This window comes from Oncorhynchus keta, chromosome 30 (genome assembly GCF_023373465.1).
Source record: "Oncorhynchus keta strain PuntledgeMale-10-30-2019 chromosome 30, Oket_V2, whole genome shotgun sequence".
NCBI lineage: Eukaryota > Metazoa > Chordata > Actinopteri > Salmoniformes > Salmonidae > Oncorhynchus > Oncorhynchus keta.
The window spans coordinates 8,445,450-8,467,645 of record NC_068450.1 but is presented as its reverse complement, the minus strand read 5'-3'; the positions used below and the strand labels follow the sequence as shown (position 1 = coordinate 8,467,645).

Here is a 22,196-nt window from a genome sequence, read left to right as displayed (position 1 = left end):
CCTGTTACCAGAAGGTATCTATTATTCCCCTGTTACCAGAAGGTATCTATTATTCCCCTGTTACCAGAAGGTATCTATTATTCCCCTGTTACCTCTTAGTAAGGTATCTATTATTCCCCTGTTACCAGTAAGGTATCTATTATTCCCCTGTTACCAGAAGGTATCTATTATTCCCCTGTTACCAGAAGGTATCTATTATTCCTCTGCTACCAGAAGGTATCTATTATTCCTCTGCTACCAGAAGGTATCTATTATTCCTCTGCTACCAGAAGGTATCTATTATTCCCCTGTTACCAGAAGGTATCTATTATTCCCCTGTTACCTCTTAGTAAGGTATCTATTATTCCCCTGTTACCTCTTAGTAAGGTATCTATTATTCCTCTGTTACCAGAAGGTATCTATTATTCTCCTGTTACCAGAAGGTATCTATTATTCCCCTGTTACCAAATATGTCTACACTACAACTATTTCATACCTCTTAGTAAGGTATCTATTATTCCTCTGTTACCAGAAGGTATCTATTATTCCCCTGTTACCTCTTAGTAAGGTATCTATTATTCCCCTGTTACCTCTTAGTAAGGTATCTATTATTCCCCTGTTACCAGAAGGTATCTATTATTCCCCTGTTACCTCTTAGTAAGGTATCTATTATTCCCCTGTTACCAGAAGGTATCTATTATTCCCCTGTTACCTCTTAGTAAGGTATCTATTATTCCCCTGTTACCAGAAGGTATCTATTATTCCCCTGTTACCAGAAGGTATCTATTATTCCCCTGTTACCAGAAGGTATCTATTATTCCCCTGTTACCAGAAGGTATCTATTATTCCCCTGTTACCAGAAGGTATCTATTATTCCCCTGTTACCTCTTAGTAAGGTATCTATTATTCCCCTGTTACCTCTTAGTAAGGTATCTATTATTCCTCTGTTACCAGAAGGTATCTATTATTCCCCTGTTACCAGAAGGTATCTATTATTCCCCTGTTACCAGAAGGTATCTATTATTCCCCTGTTACCTCTTAGTAAGGTATCTATTATTCCCCTGTTACCTCTTAGTAAGGTATCTATTATTCCCCTGTTACCTCTTAGTAAGGTATCTATTATTCCCCTGTTACCTCTTAGTAAGGTATCTATTATTCCCCTGTTACCAGAAGGTATCTATTATTCCCCTGTTACCAGAAGGTATCTATTATTCCTCTGCTACCAGAAGGTATCTATTATTCCCCTGTTACCAGAAGGTATCTATTATTCCCCTGTTACCAGAAGGTATCTATTATTCCCCTGTTACCAGAAGGTATCTATTATTCCCCTGTTACCAGAAGGTATCTATTATTCCCCTGTTACCAGAAGGTATCTATTATTCCCCTGTTACCAGTAAGGTATCTATTATTCCCCTGTTACCAGAAGGTATCTATTATTCCCCTGTTACCAGAAGGTATCTATTATTCCCCTGTTACCTCTTAGTAAGGTATCTATTATTCCCCTGTTACCAGAAGTTATCTATTATTCCCCTGTTACCTCTTAGTAAGGTATCTATTATTCCCCTGTTACCTCTTAGTAAGGTATCTATTATTCCCCTGTTACCTCTTAGTAAGGTATCTATTATTCCCCTGTTACCACTTAGTAAGGTATCTATTATTCCCCTGTTACCTCTTAGTAAGGTATCTATTATTCCCCTGTTACCTCTTAGTAAGGTATCTATTATTCCCCTGTTACCTCTTAGTAAGGTATCTATTATTCTCCTGTTACCAGAAGGTATCTATTATTCCCCTGTTACCTCTTAGTAAGGTATCTATTATTCCCCTGTTACCTCTTAGTAAGGTATCTATTATTCCCCTGTTACCAGAAGGTATCTATTATTCCCCTGTTACCAGAAGGTATCTATTATTCCCCTGTTACCAGAAGGTATCTATTATTCCCCTGTTACCAGAAGGTATCTATTATTCCCCTGTTACCTCTTAGTAAGGTATCTATTATTCCCCTGTTACCAGAAGGTATCTATTATTCCCCTGTTACCAGAAGGTATCTATTATTCCCCTGTTACCAGAAGGTATCTATTATTCCCCTGTTACCAGAAGGTATCTATTATTCCCCTGTTACCAGAAGGTATCTATTATTCCCCTGTTACCACTTAGTAAGGTATCTATTATTCCCCTGTTACCACTTAGTAAGGTATCTATTATTCCCCTGTTACCAGAAGGTATCTATTATTCCCCTGTTACCAGAAGGTATCTATTATTCCCCTGTTACCAGAAGGTATCTATTATTCCCCTGTTACCAGAAGGTATCTATTATTCCCCTGTTACCAGAAGGTATCTATTATTCCCCTGTTACCAGAAGGTATCTATTATTCCCCTGTTACCAGAAGGTATCTATTATTCCCCTGTTACCAGAAGGTATCTATTATTCCCCTGTTACCAGAAGGTATCTATTATTCCCCTGTTACCAGAAGGTATCTATTATTCCCCTGTTACCAGAAGGTATCTATTATTCCCCTGTTACCAGAAGGTATCTATTATTCCCCTGTTACCAGAAGGTATCTATTATTCCCCTGTTACCACTTAGTAAGGTATCTATTATTCCCCTGTTACCTCTTAGTAAGGTATCTATTATTCCCCTGTTACCAGAAGTTATCTATTATCCCCTGTTACCAGAAGGTATCTATTATTCCCCTGTTACCAGAAGGTATCTATTATTCCCCTGTTACCAGAAGGTATCTATTATTCCCCTGTTACCTCTTAGTAAGGTATCTATTATTCCCTGTTATCTCTTAGTAAGGTATCTATTATTCCCCTGTTACCTCTTAGTAAGGTATCTATTATTCCCCTGTTACCACTTAGTAAGGTATCTATTATTCCCCTGTTACCTCTTAGTAAGGTATCTATTATTCCCCTGTTACCAGAAGGTATCTATTATTCCCCTGTTACCAGAAGGTATCTATTATTCCCCTGTTACCAGAAGGTATCTATTATTCCCCTGTTACCTCTTAGTAAGGTATCTATTATTCCCCTGTTACCACTTAGTAAGGTATCTATTATTCCCCTGTTACCAGAAGGTATCTATTATTCCCCTGTTACCAGAAGGTATCTATTATTCCCCTGTTACCACTTAGTAAGGTATCTATTATTCCCCTGTTACCACTTAGTAAGGTATCTATTATTCCTCTGCTACCAGAAGGTATCTATTATTCCCCTGTTACCAGAAGGTATCTATTATTCCTCTGCTACCAGAAGCGAAACCATATCAACGAATCTCATCCTCTGACGAAGCTCTTTATTCTATTTTCTGCCAGAAGAAAAATTCATGCAGATAAAACCCACAATTCAATATTACTGATTTAAAAAAATTCACGTGGCCCAATTGGAAGTCTATTCCCTGTTTAGTACATTACTTTTGACCTGAGCCCTTTGGGCCCTGGTGAAAAGTAGTGCACTATCTAGGGAATGGAGTGCTATTTGGGCCACCACAGAAACAAAACGTAATAATCAACGACGGTGACCTCCTTGTTAGTCAGAACACGTCCATATTGGATCGAGAAAGGTCTGACTTAGTTTGTTGCAAACATAAAAATCATTGTGGTACTGTAGACGGATGGTAAATGTGATTTGTAAATCTCATTGAGCTCATTTGTCATTTGGGTTCCGTCCCGTCCATGGCTTCTCTTTCACCTTGGGGACAAATGCTCTCAGTCAGTGAGGAAAAGACAATGACGATCCTAGCAGTTACATCTTGTGCGTCCCAAATGTCACTCCATTCCCTACACTAGGGCAAAACAGATGTAGTAACTTAATTTGAGCCAGTTTGCTACAGCAGGAAAATAATCCTACAGCAACAGGAAATGGGAATTATTACGTGGATTATAATTCATGTACATTTTTTTGTAGGGGTTGATGCATTTTTTGGGGGGAGGGAAGATACGTCAAATGAAATCAAATCTAAGCAGAAAGGTACTGGGGGTGTAGATCTGTAATGGACAGTTACAACTGGGGGTGTAGATCTGTAATGGACAGTTACAACTGGGGGTGTAGAGTTGTAATTGAGAGTTACAACTGGTGGTGTAGAGTTGTAATTGAGAGTTACAACTGGGGGTGTAGATCTGTAATGGACAGTTACAACTGGTGGTGTAGAGCTGTAATGGACAGTTACAACTGGTGGTGTAGAGCTGTAATTGACAGTTACAACTGGTGGTGTAGAGCTGTAATTGACAGTTACAACTGGGGGTGTAGATCTGTAATGGACAGTTACAACTGGTGGTGTAGAGCTGTAATTGACAGTTACAACTGGTGGTGTAGAGCTGTAATGGACAGTTACAACTGGTGGTGTAGAGCTGTAATTGACAGTTACAACTGGGGGTGTAGATCTGTAATGGACAGTTACAACTGGGCGTGTAGAGCTGTAATGGACAGTTACAACTGGGGGGTGTAGAGTTGTAATTGACAGTTACAACTGGGGGTGTAGAGTTGTAATGGACAGTTACAACTGGGGGTGTAGATCTGTAATGGACAGTTACAACTGGGGGTGTAGAGCTGTAATGGACAGTTACAACTGGGGGTGTAGAGTTGTAATTGACAGTTACAACTGGTGGTGTAGAGCTGTAATGGACAGTTACAACTGTTGGTGTAGAGTTGTAATGGACAGTTACAACTGGGGGTGTAGAGTTGTAATTGACAGTTACAAAACAAATGTAAACAATGATGGGGATATCTTGGCAAAATCAGGCGGGAGTGAGTTCCAGATCACAGGGCCTCTGTACATGATTCGTGATCATGAAAAGTGGTTGTTCTTGAATGTGGGTGGACTGTCAGTTCTTGAACTGTCTGTTTCTTGTTGAGTGGTCATGGAATTCATATATGATCCTCAAAAGGTTCTACAGCTGCACCATCGAGAGCATCCTGATTGGTTGCATCTGGTATGGCAACTGCACGGCCTCCGACCCCAAGGCACTCAAGAGAGTAGTGCGTACTGCCCAGTACTACTGGGGCCAAGCTTCCTGCCATCCAGGACCTCTATATCAGGCAGTGTCAGAGGAAGGCTCCCGCCATCCAGGACCTCTATATCAGGCGGTGTCAGAGGAAGGCTCCCGCCATCCAGGACCTCTATATCAGGCGGTGTCAGAGGAAGGCTCCCGCCATCCAGGACCTCTATATCAGGCGGTGTCAGAGGAAGGCTCCCGCCATCCAGGACCTCTATATCAGGCGGTGTCAGAGGAAGGCTCCCGCCATCCAGGACCTCTATATCAGGCGGTGTCAGAGGAAGGCTCCCTCCATCCAGGACCTCTATATCAGGCGGTGTCAGAGGAAGGCTTCCTGCCATCCAGGACCTCTATATCAGGCGGTGTCAGAGGAAGGCTTCCTGCCATCCAGGACCTCTATATCAGGCGGTGTCAGAGGAAAGGCTTCCTGCCATCCAGGACCTCTATATCAGGCGGTGTCAGAGGAAGGCTCCCGCCATCCAGGACCTCTATATCAGGCGGTGTCAGAGGAAGGCTCCCGCCATCCAGGACCTCTATATCAGGCGGTGTCAGAGGAAGGCTTCCTGCCATCCAGGACCTCTATATCAGGCGGTGTCAGAGGAAGGCTCCCGCCATCCAGGACCTCTATATCAGGCGGTGTCAGAGGAAGGCTTCCTGCCATCCAGGACCTCTATATCAAGCGGTGTCAGACATTTTTTACTTATTTATTTTTTACTTAACACTTTTTAATGTTTTTCTTAACTTCTTAAAGCATTGTTGGTAAGTAAGCATTTCACTGTAAGGTCTACTACACCTGTTGTATTCGGCACATGTGACAAATACAATTTGATTTGATATGATTTGATGGTAAGAATTGTTTTTGAAGAAAGAGGGTAATAAGTGATTTAAAGAGCTGTAAAAAAACGAAAAAATGAGCAACTGAAAGAAAGTTTGTTTGATAAATATTCAGGAGTTGTAATTGTTTGAAAAGTGACGCTGAATGGATTGTAAAACCGTCAGCCGATGTTACTCTTACAGAGTGTTTCTGCAGACCACAGACTGATAGTAGTATATTGTGTGCTGGTCCATGTAATATTACAGCACCTGATGAATGTGAAGGTCGTTGCACCATAGAGACTTGAGAGCAGTGCTTTACAGAGTCTCTGGAAAGTATTCAGACCCCTTGACTTTTTACACATTTTGTTACGTTACAGCCTTATTCTAAAAATGATTAAATTACTTTTCTTCCTCATCAATCTACACACAATACCCCATAATGACATCACAATACCCCATAATGACATCACAATACCCCATAATGACATCACAATACCCCATCATGAAGTCACAATACCCCATAATGACAAAAGAGAAAAACAGTTTTTTTTAGATCATTTGTCAAATGAAAACATAAGTATTCAGTCTGTTGTGACCTGAGGTTGTGTTTTTCAGAGATAATAAGAAGTCACATAACTCATTACAGAACACAGGGGTTTAACTGAAAACTGCTAGATGGGGACAAGATTCATACATTGTATTGGGCTTTTACATCAGTCACAGGGGTTTAACTGAAAACTGCCAGGTGGGGACAAGATTCATACATTGTATTGGGCTTTTACATCAGTCACAGGGGTTTAACTGAAAACTGCTAGATGGGGACAAGATTCATACATTGTATTGGGCTTTTACATCAGTCACAGGGGTTTTCTCTGCCAAAGTAGGTCCACTTTCTGTGAAAAACAGAAATAAGTGATCCGTCGCTTAGGAATTCATTGGAAAAGGGATTTAGGTTTCATCCTTTTATTGAGAAGTTAATTGATAGTGCCCCATAATGCTCTCCTATTGTTCTGATGCTTTGAGAGTTCACTATCACTTCTTTTCTTTTTTGGGGGGAGGGGGGGGGGTTAATAATTCAATTCTACATCTGTATGTTTGACAAAGAGCCCCCAGGGAATAGGGTGCTATTTGGGACGCTGATCCATCCCTACTTGTATTTCATTTTCTCATCCAGATTCTCTATGCAGAATAATTGGTCATCGTAGTTCACTGTAACAGCACAGGTGCCAACTAGTAGATAAGTGAGGTTGTAGTTTTGACAAATGAGCCAGTCAGTGCCAAGGGGATAACAGGGGGAGGGGGGGAGGGGTGTTCGTCAGACGGTTTGATCCAGATTTTCTGTTGACTAGACAGAGACAGACAGACAGTTTGGGGGGGGGATCCTCCAGCCTCAGTCCTGCGCAGTCCCAGTCCCAGTCCCAGTCCCAGTCCCAGTCCCAGTCCCAGTCCCAGTCCTGCGCAGTCCCAGTCCCAGTCCTGCGCAGTCCCAGTCCCAGTCCCAGTCTCAGTCCTGCGCAGTCCCAGTCCCAGTCACCATGTCACAGGTCACAGGGGTTTCGGCACCCTACTAGAGGAAAGGATGGAGGTAGAGGAGGGACAACCTCAGGCAAAATGAACAGAACAGTAAATGCTGTGTTGTCGAAGAAAGGGCCGGTATAGAGTAGAGAGGGACCAGTAGACAGGGACCAGTATAGAGTAGAGAGGGACCAGTAGACAGGGACCAGTATAGAGTAGACAGGGACCAGTATAGAGTAGACAGGGACCAGTAGACAGGGACCAGTATAGAGTAGAGGGACCAGTATAGAGTAAACAGGGACCAGTAGACAGGGGCCAGTATAGAGTAGACAGGGGCCAGTATAGAGTAGACAGGGACCAGTAGACAGGACCAGTAGACAGGGACCAGTATAGAGTAGACAGGGACCAGTATAGAGTAGAGGGACAGGTATAGAGTAGAGAGGGACCAGTAGACAGGGACCAGTATAGAGTAGACAGGGACCAGTATAGAGTAGACAGGGACCAGTATAGAGTAGACAGGGACCAGTAGACAGGGACCATTGTTAGTGGAAGCGTTACTTCATTGCACATAGCTTTGCGTTTTGACAGGTCTGGATGGTCTCAGCAAATTTTGTGCAACTCAAATCAAATCAAATCGAATTAATCAAATATTTATATAGCCCTTTGTACATCAGCTGATATCTCAAAGTGCTGTCATTAACTGACTGGATCGTACATAGAAACATGACTGACTGGATCGGTCATAGAAACATGACATTAACCGACTGGATCGTACAGAGAAACATGACTGACTGGATCGTACAGAGAAACATGACATTAACTGACTGGATCGTACAGAGAAACATGACATTAACCGACTGGATCGTACAGAGAAACATGACATTAACTGACTGGATCGTACAGAGAAACATGATATTAACTGACTGGATCGTACAGAGAAACATGACTGACTGGATCGTACAGAGAAACATGACATTAACTGACTGGATCGTACAGAGATACATGACTGACTGGATCGTACAGAGAAACATGACTGACTGGATCGTACAGAGAAACATGACATTAACTGACTGGATCGTACAGAGAAACATGACATTAACTGACTGGATCGTACAGAGAAACATGACTGAATGGATGGTACAGAGATACATGACATTAACTGACTGGATCGTACAGAGAAACATGACATTAACTGACTGGATCGTACAGAGATACATGACATTAACTGACTGGATCGTACAGAGAAACATGACATTAACTGACTGGATCGTACAGAGAAACATGACATTAACTGACTGGATTGTACAGAGAAACATGACTGACTGGATCGTACAGAGAAACATGTCATTAACTGACTGGATCGTACAGAGAAACATGTCATTAACTGACTGGATCGTACAGAGAAACATGACTGACTGGATCATACAGAGAAACATGACTGACTGGATCGTACAGAGAAACATGACTGACTGGATCGTACAGAGAAACATGACATTAACTGACTGGATCGTACAGAGAAACATGAACGTACAGAGAAACATTACTGACTGGAGAAACAACATGACTGACTGGATCGTACAGAGAAACATGATGACTGGATTACAGAGAAACATGACTGGATCGTACAGAGAAACATGACATTAACTGACTGGATAACTGACTGGATGGTACAGAGAAACAGAGAAACATGACATTAACTGACTGGATCGTACAGAGAAACATGACTGACTGGATCGTACAGAGATACATGACATTAACTGACTGGATCGTACAGAGAAACATGTCATTAACTGACTGGATCGTACAGAGAAACATGACATTAACTGACTGGATCGTACAGAGAAACATGTCATTAACTGACTGGATCGTACAGAGAAACATGTCATTAACTGACTGGATCGTACAGAGATACATGACATTAACTGACTGGATCGTACAGAGAAACATGTCATTAACTGACTGGATCGTACAGAGAAACATGTCATTAACTGACTGGATCGTACATAGAAACATGTAATTAACTGACTGGATCGTACAGAGAAACATGATATTAACTGACTAGATCGTACAGAGAAACATGACATTAACTGACTGGATCGTACAGAGAAACATGACTGACTGGATCGTACAGAGAAACATGTCATTAACTGACTGGATCGTACAGAGAAACATGTCATTAACTGACTGGATCGTACAGAGAAACATGTCATTAACTGACTGGATCGTACAGAGAAACATGATATTAACTGACTGGATCGTACAGAGAAACATGACTGACTGGATCGTACAGAGAAACATGACTGACTGGATCGTACAGAGAAACATGACTGACTGGATCGTACAGAGAAACATGTCATTAACTGACTGGATCGTACAGAGAAACATGACTGACTGGATCGTACAGAGATACATGACATTAACTGACTTATTTCTCTACTTCTCGTGACGATGTGAAAATCTGACAACTGCGTGTGTGTGTGCGTGCGTGTGTGTGTGTGTGTGTGCGTGCGTGCGTGCGTGCGTGCGTGTGTGTGTGTGTGTGTGTGTGTGTGTGTGTGTGTGTGTGCGTGCGTGTTGGTCCGTGCATGCATCTGAGCATATATGCTTGTGCGTGGTAACAATGCGTCCCATTCTGCTGGTGTTGAAAATAATGAATGTATGTATGTAATTCACATATCAACAAAAAAAAAAGGCAGAGTATTTGTCATTGAACAACATCGAATGACAACAGGACACTGAACATGGCACACTGCATGTATTTCCATGTCAATGGTGAGGCTGTGGCAGGGCATCTTCTTAATATGGACTGGCTGGCTTGTTGAGGTTGTTGTGTAAGCAGGCATCAACCGGAGAGTTTGTGTAGAGTGACTTGGGTGTTGCTAACAGTGTCTCTTTGTGTAGAGTGACTTGGGTGTTGCTAACAGTGTCTCTTTGTGATTAGTGACTTGGGTGTTGCTAACAGTGTCTCTTTGTGAAGAGTGATTTGGGTGTTGCTAACAGTGTCTCTTTGTGAAGAGTGACTTGGGTGTTGCTAACAGTGTCTCTTTGTGAAGAGTGACTTGGGTGTTGCTAACAGTGTCTCTTTGTGTTTAGTGACTTGGGTGTTGCTAACAGTGTCTCTTTGTGAAGAGTGACTTGGGTGTTGCTAACAGTGTCTCTTTGTGAAGAGTGACTTGGGTGTTGCTAACAGTGTCTCTTTGTGTTTAGTGACTTGGGTGTTGCTAACAGTGTCTCTTTGTGAAGAGTGACTTGGGTGTTGCTAACAGTGTCTCTTTGTGAAGAGTGACTTGGGTGTTGCTAACAGTGTCTCTTTGTGAAGAGTGACTTGGGTGTTGCTAACAGTGTCTCTTTGTGAAGAGTGACTTGGGTGTTGCTAACAGTGTCTCTTTGTGAAGAGTGACTTGGGTGTTGCTAACAGTGTCTCTTTGTGAAGAGTGACTTGGGTGTTGCTAACAGTGTCTCTTTGTGACCAGATGCCTGGTTGCTTGTGACACACATTCCTAACTCACTAAAGGTACAGACACAGGGTGTGTCCAAACCGGCACCCTATTCTACTTGGCCATTTGGGACAGATCAAGGGACAGATCAATGGTATTCCCCTGGAACTAGTCTATCTCATCTCCCTGGTAACTCCCTCTCTCTGTCGGAGGTCTGTCAATACGGCTGGGAACAGTCCTTGTCATTTCTCCTCTAAACTATGATTGTATTCCAAATGGCACCGTTATATCTGCCCCTTCGGACATGACGAGGACTGTTGACAGCCGTATTGACAGACCACCAGCAGAGAGAGGGATTTACCAGGGAGATGAGATTGACTAGTTCCAGGGGAATACCATTGATCTGTCCCTTGTGTTCCCACCATGTCAGGAATCATATCTGTTTCATTAGTCTACATTACAATATGTTGGCACTGTGGGATCTCAGTGTGTGATCGTCATCATTCTGAACGTTGTGTCAAATCTCTATCTAGCTACAGTTTATATCTGACATTATCTGACATTATCTGACATTAACTGACATATATCTAATAGTTTATACTGTATCTTACATCCAAAAAAATGTAATATCAAAGACTTGAACTTGAACATATGACAACTGCTTCGGAGGCATAATACTGAGAGACAGTTTCAAGAGGTCTGCTATAATACTGAGAGACAGTTTCAAGAGGTCTGCTATAATACTGAGAGACAGTTTCAAGAGGTCTGCTATAATACTGAGAGACAGTTTCAAGAGGTCTGCTATAATACTGAGAGACAGTTTCAAGAGGTCTGCTATAATACTGAGAGACAGTTTCAAGAGGTCTGCTATAATACTGAGAGACAGTTTCAAGAGGTCTGCTATAATACTGAGAGACAGTTTCAAGAGGTCTGCTATAATACTGAGAGACAGTTTCAAGAGGTCTGCTATAATACTGAGAGACAGTTTCAAGAGGTCTGCTATAATACTGAGAGACAGTTTCAAGGGGTCTGCTATAATACTGAGAGACAGTTTCAAGAGGTCTGCTATAATACTGAGAGACAGTTTCAAGAGGTCTGCTATAATACTGAGAGACAGTTTCAAGAGGTCTGCTATAATACTGAGAGACAGTTTCAAGAGGTCTGCTATAATACTGAGAGACAGTTTCAAGAGGTCTGCTATAATACTGAGAGACAGTTTCAAGAGGTCTGCTATAATACTGAGAGACAGTTTCAAGAGGTCTGCTATAATACTGAGAGACAGTTTCAAGAGGTCTGCTATAATACTGAGAGACAGTTTCAAGAGGTCTGCTATAATACTGAGAGACAGTTTCAAGAGGTCTGCTATAATACTGAGAGACAGTTTCAAGAGGTCTGCTATAATACTGAGAGACAGTTTCAAGAGGTCTGCTATAATACTGAGAGACAGTTTCAAGAGGTCTGCTATAATACTGAGAGACAGTTTCAAGAGGTCTGCTATAATACTGAGAGACAGTTTCAAGAGGTCTTCTATAATACTGAGAGACAGTTTCAAGAGGTCTGTCACTTTTGTGCCTCTGGTAGTTAGCCAGACCTTCTAAAACCTAACCTTTCCTATAGCTATCAATTATGCACCTGGTCACACCACCTCCCACAGTAACACATGATTTACCAGGGGTGTGGAAGGAAAGCCCTGTTGACCTGCCACAGTAACACATGAATTACCAGGAGTGTGGAAGGAAAGCCCTGTTGACCTTCCACAGTAACACATGAATTACCAGGGGTGTGGAAGGAAAGCCCTGTTGACCTGCCACAGTAACACATGTATTACCAGGGGTGTGGAAGGAAAGCCCTGTTGACCTTCCACAGTAACACATGAATTACCAGGGGTGTGGAAGGAAAGCCCTGTTGACCTGCCACAGTAACACATGAATTACCAGGGGTGTGGAAGGAAAGCCCTGTTGACCTGCCACAGTAACACATGTATTACCAGGGGTGTGGAAGGAAAGCCCTGTTGACCTGCCACAGCTCAGTTGGTGGTTTCTACAGATACTCTATGGACCAATAAGACTGACACAAAGTATCATCTTCAACATTGTGTCATGTAAAGCCCTTGTTTTTGACACGGTGTCCTGCTTCAGCTTGTTTTAAATGTGAATAACAACTGTAACAGGTACGAACAGTACTTCCACAGTACAATATATCTCTCTACATTTGTCTTAGCATTTTGCCCAGGAACAAAAGAGTGCCAAAGGAAACCGAGCACACCCCATTTCTGTCAAACTGGATTGACTCACTTCTTGAGACAACCTTGACATTTCCCAGGGAATTACCATTGATCTGTCCCTGTATTCCCACCATGTCAGGAAATATCTGTATGGATATGTGTGTCATTAGTCTGCATTACAATATGTCATGTGGGATCACAGTGTGTGATCAACATCATTCAGAATGACGAGTCAAATGTCAATCTAGCTACAGTTTATATCTGACATTATCTGACATTATCTGACATATATCTAATAGTTTATACTGTATCTTACATAATACTGAGAGACAGTTTCAAGAGGTCTGCTATAATACTGAGAGACAGTTTCAAGAGGTCTGTCATTTTTGTGCCTCAGGTTTTAGAAGGTCTGGCTAACTACCAAACCTTTCCTATAGCTATCAATCATGCACCTGGTCACACCACCTCCCACAGTAACACATTATTTACCAGGGGTGTGGAAGGAAAGCCCTGTTGACCTCCCACAGTATCACATTAACACATGGTGTGATACAGCATGGAATTGAAACGTGGTCTGTAAGGACGCCTCTAGCACTGTGATGCAGTGCCTTAGACCTCTGTGCCACTTGGTCAGACCCAACGTACTGCAGTGCTTGGCTACATGTTCCATGTCACAGAACAATGAATGACTCGTGTTTCATTACAAACACAAACAGGGTTTCATTCAACAATAGAGATCGTCATGACGATTAGTTATGCCTCTCTGAGACAGTCAGAAAAGATTTACTCCAGTCTTGTTGCACAACAGATTCCATCAGTAATAATCAATACATTAAAACCGGTTTAGAAATGTTTCAGATTAAAGAATTTTCCCTCGTTGTAAATGAGGTTCACATTCAGTGCAAGGACAGCTGTTGTGTGACAATGGTTGCTGATGGTATGGGCCTAATACGGCCCTGGAACATCACACGATGAGTGCCACTGTGTGCTGCGTTGTGCGTAGGCTTTGGCCCACATCCAGAGGTATCCTCAATCAGTTTTCTCTTTGTGTTTTGAGAGAGATCGCTGACAAAAACAGAAACAATGGTGAATAACAGAACAGTGAAAGCATCCCTGTCTCTCCACTATCCTCTCATTCCTTTGTTGGTCATTGGGATGGGAGCCTGTCGGTCGCGTCCCCGCGTTGTCCCACTCCCTAGCCAGGCCAGAAGCAGACCACCTCTCCCATCCCCTGGGCCAGGCCAGCAAACCATCCAGCGACTAGCCGAGGCGCCTGCTGCCGTCCCAGCCCCACTGCAGACACAGAGGCGTCTGAGCAGCGTTGCGAGAGCCATGAACTACCACTACCAACCCCCCTACTCACCTAGTCTGTCCCAGAGGGGGTATCGGCGGTAAGTGGTGGTCGGAGCACGTTCGGCATGTGTTCAGAACCTTTTTTGGAGCGTGTGGATGGTTGAATGTGTCATTACGTGGTCAAGAGAAAGGTGATTGGTTGGTTTGTTGAGGAGGTACAGGGACTAGCAGGAATAGTAGGGCAGGTTGACATTTGGTTGGCTTGTTGAGGAGGTACAGGGACTAGCAGGAATAGTAGGGCAGGTTGACATTTGGTTGGTTTGTTGAGGAGGTACAGGGACTAGCAGGAATAGTAGGGCAGGTTGACATTTGGTTGGTTTGTTGAGGAGGTACAGGGACTGGCAGGAATAGTAGGGCAGGTTGACATTTGGTCGGTTTGTAACAGGTTCATAAACACTGGGGAAGTCCTACTCCTCTATAACATTTAATCAAATTGGTCTGGAAGGCTGGATGTTTAACATACTAAAATACTTATGTCTGTATATAAAATAATGAACCATTCTGTTTGATAAGAAAGGGGAAAAACTGTCCTTATTATTCTTTCTTAGACCCTTGTTTTGTTGCCAGTAGGACAGTGGATCCATTGTCTATGGGTGAAGAACATGCATTGTTTTTACAGAGAAGAAGAGTCTGTCAGAGACATCCCACCCCTCCCCCTTTTTCTCTATGTGACAAACTGATGGCTTGTGATTTGGTTTTCATTGTATGTCTCACTCCCACTTGTCAGTTCATGCATTTATGCTATTTTCTGCATCGTAGAGGCTTACCTTCAGGATGAGTAGAGGTGATTTCTCCCATGAATGCTAAGCACAGGATATTCCATATACTCCATGGTCTGTCTAACGATTTTTCCACGTAATGTGAAACTCATAATTCCTCTGGGCTACAGAGGCCCAAGGCGTTGGGACCCCATGGTGACCTCCAGAGGCGAATAGATATTCTAGGCTACGTCCTAAAGATAATAGTGCACTACTTTTGACCAAAGCCTTGGGCCTCTGGAGGTCACCATGGGGATCCAAAGCCCTGCTCTGGTCAAAAGTAGTGCATTATTTGGGAAGTACACATTGCCAAAGCCTTGGGCCTCTGGAGGTCACCATAGGGTCCCAAAGCCTTGGGCCTCTGGAGGTCACCATGGGGATCCAAAGCCTTGGGCCTCTGGAGATCACCATGGAGATCCAAAGCCTTGGGCCTCTGGTCACCATGGAGATCCAAAGCCTTGGGCCTCTGGTCACCATGGGGATCCAAAGCCTTGGGCCTCTGGAGGTCACCATGGGGATCCAAAGCTTTGGGCCTCTGGAGGTCACCATGGGGTCCCAAAGCCTTGGGCCTCTGGAGGTCACCATGGGGATCCAGATGAGAGATACAGAGAGACTCAATTGTTAGAATGTGTTTTGCTTGGCTCTCCGACCAGGACATCTGATGGAAAGTCTGGCTCAACCCCTAACTGGCTGTATCATGACTCATAGATTCAGGGATGTGTACCAAATGGCACCCTTTTCCCTGTAAAGTGCTCTATTTATGAGCAGAGTCCTATGTGCCCTGGTCAAAAGTAGTGCATTATGGGGAAATATACTGCCCTTTGGGAGTCTCTGTAATGAGTCATGGATCCTGCTGGTCCCTTTAGGCTGGAGCACACTTATCTCAATGGACGCTGGCTGACAGTTTCCCTTATAGCATATAAACGTTAGAAAGACTCAGGGTAATATGACTGAGGAGAATATAAACGGTAGGAAGACTCAGGGTAATATGACTGAGGAGAATATAAACAGTAGGAAGACTCAGGGTAATATGACTGAGGAGAATATAAACAGTAGAAAGACTCAGGGTAATATGACTGAGGAGAATATAAACAGTAGGAAGACTCAGGGTAATATGACTGAGGAGAATATAAACAGTAGGAAGACAGGGTAATATCAGGAGAATATAAACAGTAGGAAGACTCATATGACTGAGGAGAATATAAACAGTAGGAAGACTCAGGGTAATATGACTGAGGAGAATATAAACAGTAGAAAGACTCAGGGTAATATGACTGAGGAGAATATAAACAGTAGGAAGACTCAGGGTAATATGACTGAGGAGAATATAAACGGTAGGAAGAAGGGTAATATGACTGAGGAGAATATAAACAGTAGAAAGACTCAGGTATGACTGAGGAGAATATAAACAGTAGGAAGACTCAGGGTAATATGTAAACAGTAGGAAGACTCAGGGTAATATGACTGAGGAGAATATAAACGGTAGGAAGACTCAGGGTAATATGACTGAGGAGAATATAAACAGTAGGAAGACTCAGGGTAATATGACTGAGGAGAATATAAACAGTAGAAAGACTCAGGGTAATATGACTGAGGAGAATATAAACAGTAGGAAGACTCAGGGTAATATGACTGAGGAGAATATAAACAGTAGGAAGACTCAGGGTAATATGACTGAGGAGAATATAAACAGTAGGAAGACTCAGGGTAATATGACTGAGGAGAATATAAACAGTAGGAAGACTCAGGGTAATATGACTGAGGAGAATATAAACAGTAGGAAGACTCAGGGTAATATGACTGAGGAGAATATAAACAGTAGAAAGACTCAGGGTAATATGACTGAGGAGAATATAAACAGTAGAAAGACTCAGGGTAATATGACTGAGGAGAATATAAACGCTAGAAAGACTCAGGGTAATATGACTGAGGAGAATATAAACAGTAGAAAGACTCAGGGTAATATGACTGAGGAGAATATAAACAGTAGAAAGACTCAGGGTAATATGACTGAGGAGAATATAAACAGTAGGAAGACTCAGGGTAATATGACTGAGGAGAATATAAACAGTAGAAAGACTCAGGGTAATATGACTGAGGAGAATATAAACAGTAGAAAGACTCAGGGTAATATGACTGAGGAGAATATAAACAGTAGAAAGACTCAGGGTAATATGACTGAGGAGAATATAAACAGTAGAAAGACTCAGGGTAATATGACTGAGGAGAATATAAACAGTAGGAAGACTCAGGGTAATATGACTGAGGAGAATATAAACAGTAGGAAGACTCAGGGTGATATGACTGAGGAGAATATAAACAGTAGGAAGACTCAGGGTAATATGACTGAGGAGAATATAAACAGTAGGAAGACTCAGGGTAATATGACTGAGGAGAATATAAACAGTAGGAAGACTCAGGGTAATATGACTGAGGAGAATATAAACAGTAGGAAGACTCAGGGTAATATGACTGAGGAGAATATAAACAGTAGGAAGACTCAGGGTAATATGACTGAGGAGAATATAAACAGTAGGAAGACTCAGGGTAATATGACTGAGGAGAATATAAACAGTAGGAAGACTCAGGGTAATATGACTGAGGAGAATATAAACAGTAGGACTCATTGTTGGTCAAACACCAGTACTTTGTTTACATTCTCATGGTGTGAGGTATAAGAAATACACCCCCCTCTCTCTTTGTCCTTCTCACTGTCCCTCTCTCTCTCTCCTTCTCCACCCCCCTCTCTCTCCCTCTCACTATCCCTCTCTCCCTCTCTATCTCTCCTTCTCCATCCCCCCGCTCTCTTTCTCTCTCTCCCTCTCACTATCCCTCTCTCTATCTCTCCTTCTCCATCCCCCCTCTCTCTTTCCCCCTCTCCCTCTCTCTGCCCCTCTCTCTCCCTCCAGTATTTAAATTGGAAACAGTACAATACACCTGTTTAAAATACCAGTACTAAGCCATGACCCCTGTGACCCCCCCAGTGCAAGGGTTATTAAACCTTTCCAGCCTGAGACCCAAATGAGAAATTCTGTGTTTTCCTGGGACCCTTAGGAACATATGCAACTATACGTAACTATTGGTACATTTAATTTCCCTTATGCCTAAAACAAATGCAATATAGACAGAAACAAATAACAATGAAATAGCCATATACATAACTATTCATGTATATTTCCTCCATTTAATCTCTTACATATCTGTCTATGTTGGAGCTGTTGCCGTTACAATTCAATAAATCATTTGATTTCTGAACTGGAATGAGAAAGGATTGATCCCATCACACAGACGAGTAACGAAACACACACACACACAGGCTTTATGATAGTGAAACTCTAAGTCACAGTACAGATGAACAATGATCAGGCCTACTGTAGATCTTACTGTAGAAATGATCAGGCCAACTGTAGATCTTACTGTAGAAATGATCAGGCCTACACTAGATCTTACTGTAGAAATGATCAGGCCTACTGTAGATCTTACTGTAGAAATGATCAGGCCTACTGTAGATCTTACTGTAGAAATGATCAGGCCTACTGTAGATCTTACTGTAGAAATGATCAGGCCTACTGTAGATCTTACTGTAGAAATGATCAGGCCTACTGTAGATCCCTGGTCAACAGTAGTGCACTACCCTATGAATCCCTGGTCAACAGTAGTGCACTACCCTATAGGGCCTGGTCAATAGTAGTGCACTACCCTATGGCCCCTGGTCAACAGTAGTGCACTACCCTATGAATCCCTGGTCAACAGTAGTGCACTACCCTATGGGCCCCTGGTCAACAGTAGTGCACTACCCTATGGGCCCTGGTCAACAGTAGTGCACTACCCTATGGGCCCTGGTCAACAGTAGTGCACTACCCTATGGGCCCCTGGTCAACAGTAGTGCCCTACCCTATGGGTCCTGGTCAACAGTAGTGCACTACACTATGGGCTCCTGGTCAACAGTAGTGCACTACCCTATGGGCCCTGGTCAACAGTAGTGCACTACCCTATGGGTCCTGGTCAACAGTAGTACACTACCCTATGGGTCCTGGTCAACAGTAGTGCACTACCCTATGGGTCCTGGTCAACAGTAGTGCACTAACCTATGGGCCCTGGTCAACAGTAGTGCACTACCCTATGGGCCCCTGGTCAAAAGTAGTGCACTAAATAGGGAATAGAGTGCCAGTTGGGACACAGTTAGGTGTTTCCACAGCCCTGTTGGGTACTAAGCCTGGCAGCTCCACAGCACAGCGTGAAATCACTCGTGACAGGTACCATTGATACTAATAAATTCAACAAGGCTCTGTGAGATCTGGTTGGTGTAGAGACCAAACTGGAGTCTCACCTGGCTAATTGGATCAGAGGGTTACAGATAAATTATGTCTTTCCTCACTAAATGGTTGACAGTACACCTTTTTTTTGTGTGTGTGTCTTATATGAACTAACATTAGCAACACAAATGGGTGTTGGAGGTGTTAAAGTTGTAACTGTGTTGCTATGCAGTGAAAGCCCATAGCAACAAGGCAGCTAGTATGGTGCATGCACTGGGTAGAGAGCTATGTATGACAGTATTGACCTCTATAAGATGTTCTTATGCTGAAACTCTTGCCTGATAGTGAGGATCGTTTAGGACAACAAAACCACATTGCGTATTACAAATTAACTCTAATATATTTAATTCCATTGTTCAAAAATCCCCAAAACGCTCCCCAAGTAGGCTCGTTATTTGTCCTAAAAATATAACACCCGTAAATATTATGAACAATTTCAACTCTCGGCCACCAGGGGGAAGCAGAGTTCTAGAGGAAACGATGGAAAATAACCCGAGCCTTGCAATGGGTGGAAAAGTACCCTTATGGATAAGGAGTTCCCCAAATCTTCCTTTTGCACATGCCGCACTATGTCTTCTACTATTACACCTGCAAAAACAAAACTTAAAACAACAAACAGTATGTCAACATTCTGTTATAAACCAATAATACACGCGTTAGTAGTGCATTCAATATATCCAGATTCTAGTTTGCCTCTATTGGCTATGTTTCATAATATCGCCATACTGTTTGTTGCACATGGTCACTGACAAATTAACGATTGAATGGAAAAATAGCATTTAATAGGTATAAGAGGCCTATAATACTTAAACATAATTCCGTTATAGCATTCCTTTAAACGTATTTTCAGCTGATGTAAAACAACAACGAAATAAACAAGCCAAATGATTCCTAGTCTGTATGTATATATGACATGTTATACAACCAAAACCATTTACTCTAAAAAAATACGCATAAAGAAACATTTTAAGAAACATTTATTTTGCCTATTTGCTTCAAGGTGTAAATGAATTCGGTCTGCGGGACAACTGAGTTCTTACTGTGTTTGTAGGAGTTCAAAAACGGGTCAGAAAAGGGGGGCAGATGGGAACTCACTCCACGGCGGATTTGCATAATGTATTCTGGCGTCAGGTGACGTCAGGATTCAGTTCAACTATAAAGGCCCCCCGGTGGCAGAAATAGATTCACTCGCAGAAACTTAACGTGCCTCATATCACCGACATCAACCTTAACGCACAGCTCAACTCACAACAAAAGCAACCGAATCGAGTCGTGCAGTCAGTCGAGTTTATTAAACTGAATACAGTAACCCCGGATTGGTATCTATCTAGGTAGATTTATCTACTCAACCAGTCGCAAACGTGGCGAGAAGCATTATACAAACGGGTCTACTGCTGAACATGAGTACGGAGATCTTCAAAACACCAATGGAGGTTGCTGTCTATCAGTTGCATAACTTCAGCATCTCCTTCTTCTCCTCGTTAGTAGGAGGAGATGTGGTGTCTGTTAAACTCGACAACAGGTAAATAAGATAACCGCACTGGATTTAGTGTGCTATTGATGCGTCATTTGTGCGTAATAGATTTTCATTAAAATATTTAATCAAAATTGTTGTAATTCGAGATTGAGATATATGTATTTATTTGCAAATAGACTAAACAAATCCCGTTTATGCCGGTATTCGTTATGATATCATTAGAAATACCGTAATGCTGTGCAAGTCGGAGTAATGACTCCAGCCTGCCGCATGTATCCTCCGGGTGCGTCTTCAAACAAGTAGATGGAGTGGATTGAGTATCTTGAAACAATCTCGATATTATGTCATCCTTTGCAGCGCGCAACAATGTATCTAGCTAGTTAGCTAGGTTGCAAAATAAAAAATACGGAATTGTAGGTCAAGAAGGGTGGTGCAGAGACAGGCTGTTTATTTCATACACATGTCCAATCTAAAATAGGTTCAGAGTCGTAGCAAGGTTAATTCGTGGACAGAAATAGCCTAAAAACACAAGTTAAACAAACATTTGTGATGATGGCATTACATGGCAATTGCTTAAAAAAAGAAAGAAAAAAAAGACTAAGTTGTATCTTGGTGCCATTAAAGGCAGTCCGGCGTCAGCATGAGAGCGTACAGTCAGTCTGCTGGGACTAACTAGGCCGCATGTTTGTTCGTTATGATCTAATAATGCATTGATTTTGATATGTTGACTTATGGCATCTCTTCTTCTCTCCTCCACAGTGCCTCGGGTGCTAGCGTTGTTGCCATTGACAACAAGATAGAACAGGCAATGGTATGTATCACAAGCACCATTATATACACTTTATCATTCATATCATCATCATCATAATAAACCAATGAAAGTAGACTGGGCTATATTCTATATCCCACCGTTCATGCACTAACTATGCCCGTAGTAATCATTTACAGTACGTTGGTAAGCATAGTAGACTAATCTTTAGTCAACTACGTAAGTATATTATCATGGCCAGGTCGCAGTTGTAAAAGAGAACTTGTTCTCAACTAGCCAACCTGGTTAAATAAAGGTGAAATTAATCAAATAGTACAGTAGAAGCTTCAGGTTTTAATGTCCCAGCCACAAATAGAGTGAAATGCCTTTCTTGCAAACTCAAAACCCAACAATTCAATAATCAATAACAATGTATTACTAGAACAAACAAAAAACAAACACAAGAAATACACTAAATAAGTATACTAAAAAGTCAGTTGAAATACCATATTTACAATATGCAAGGATACTAGAGAGATGGAACTATATGTGCCTGCAGCATTGGGTGGCTACAGTGCCATG

The 22,196-nt window shown here is 42.3% G+C and overlaps 2 protein-coding genes across 6 annotated transcripts in view; one reads left to right on the top strand and one right to left on the bottom strand.

Annotated features, from left to right (window-relative positions):
- Positions 1 to 22,196, top strand: part of LOC118373194 (TSC22 domain family protein 3-like) — a 72,627-nt gene that overhangs the window by 48,439 nt on the left and 1,992 nt on the right. Inside the window, exons 1-2 of one of the 3 annotated variants that reach the window (XM_035759278.2) lie at positions 12,619 to 14,353; positions 21,626 to 21,677. In XM_035759278.2, coding sequence (XP_035615171.1) covers positions 14,046 to 14,353; positions 21,626 to 21,677 — 360 coding nt within the window. In that variant the 5' untranslated portion in view covers positions 12,619 to 14,045. Of the gene's footprint in view, positions 1 to 12,618; positions 14,354 to 20,575; positions 20,912 to 21,625; positions 21,678 to 22,196 lie in introns of those variants that run through there. The other 2 variants (XM_035759279.2, XM_052487387.1) reach the window with 2 other exon arrangements.
- LOC127913859 (arp2/3 complex-activating protein rickA-like) lies at positions 4,735 to 6,806 on the bottom strand. 3 transcript variants are annotated; one of them, XR_008086998.1, is made up of 3 exons: positions 5,593 to 6,806; positions 5,412 to 5,547; positions 4,735 to 5,364 (listed from the first exon to the last, which is right to left on the bottom strand). XR_008086998.1 is itself a non-coding variant. In XM_052487388.1 (2 exons), the coding sequence occupies exon 2, from the start codon at positions 5,309 to 5,311 to the stop codon at positions 4,943 to 4,945; it is 369 nt and encodes a 122-aa protein (XP_052343348.1). In that variant the 5' UTR covers positions 5,312 to 5,364; positions 5,412 to 5,557; the 3' UTR covers positions 4,735 to 4,942. The 3 variants fall into 3 exon arrangements, 1 of the variants encoding a protein (XP_052343348.1); XR_008086999.1 differs by lacking the exon at positions 5,412 to 5,547; XM_052487388.1 differs by lacking the exon at positions 5,593 to 6,806 and having other exon boundaries at positions 5,412 to 5,557.

Excerpts from the sequence above, each read along its gene's own strand:
- LOC127913859 (XM_052487388.1), bottom strand. The coding sequence starts at position 5,311 with ATGGCAGGAAGCCTTCCTCTGACACCGCCTGATATAGAGGTCCTGGAT.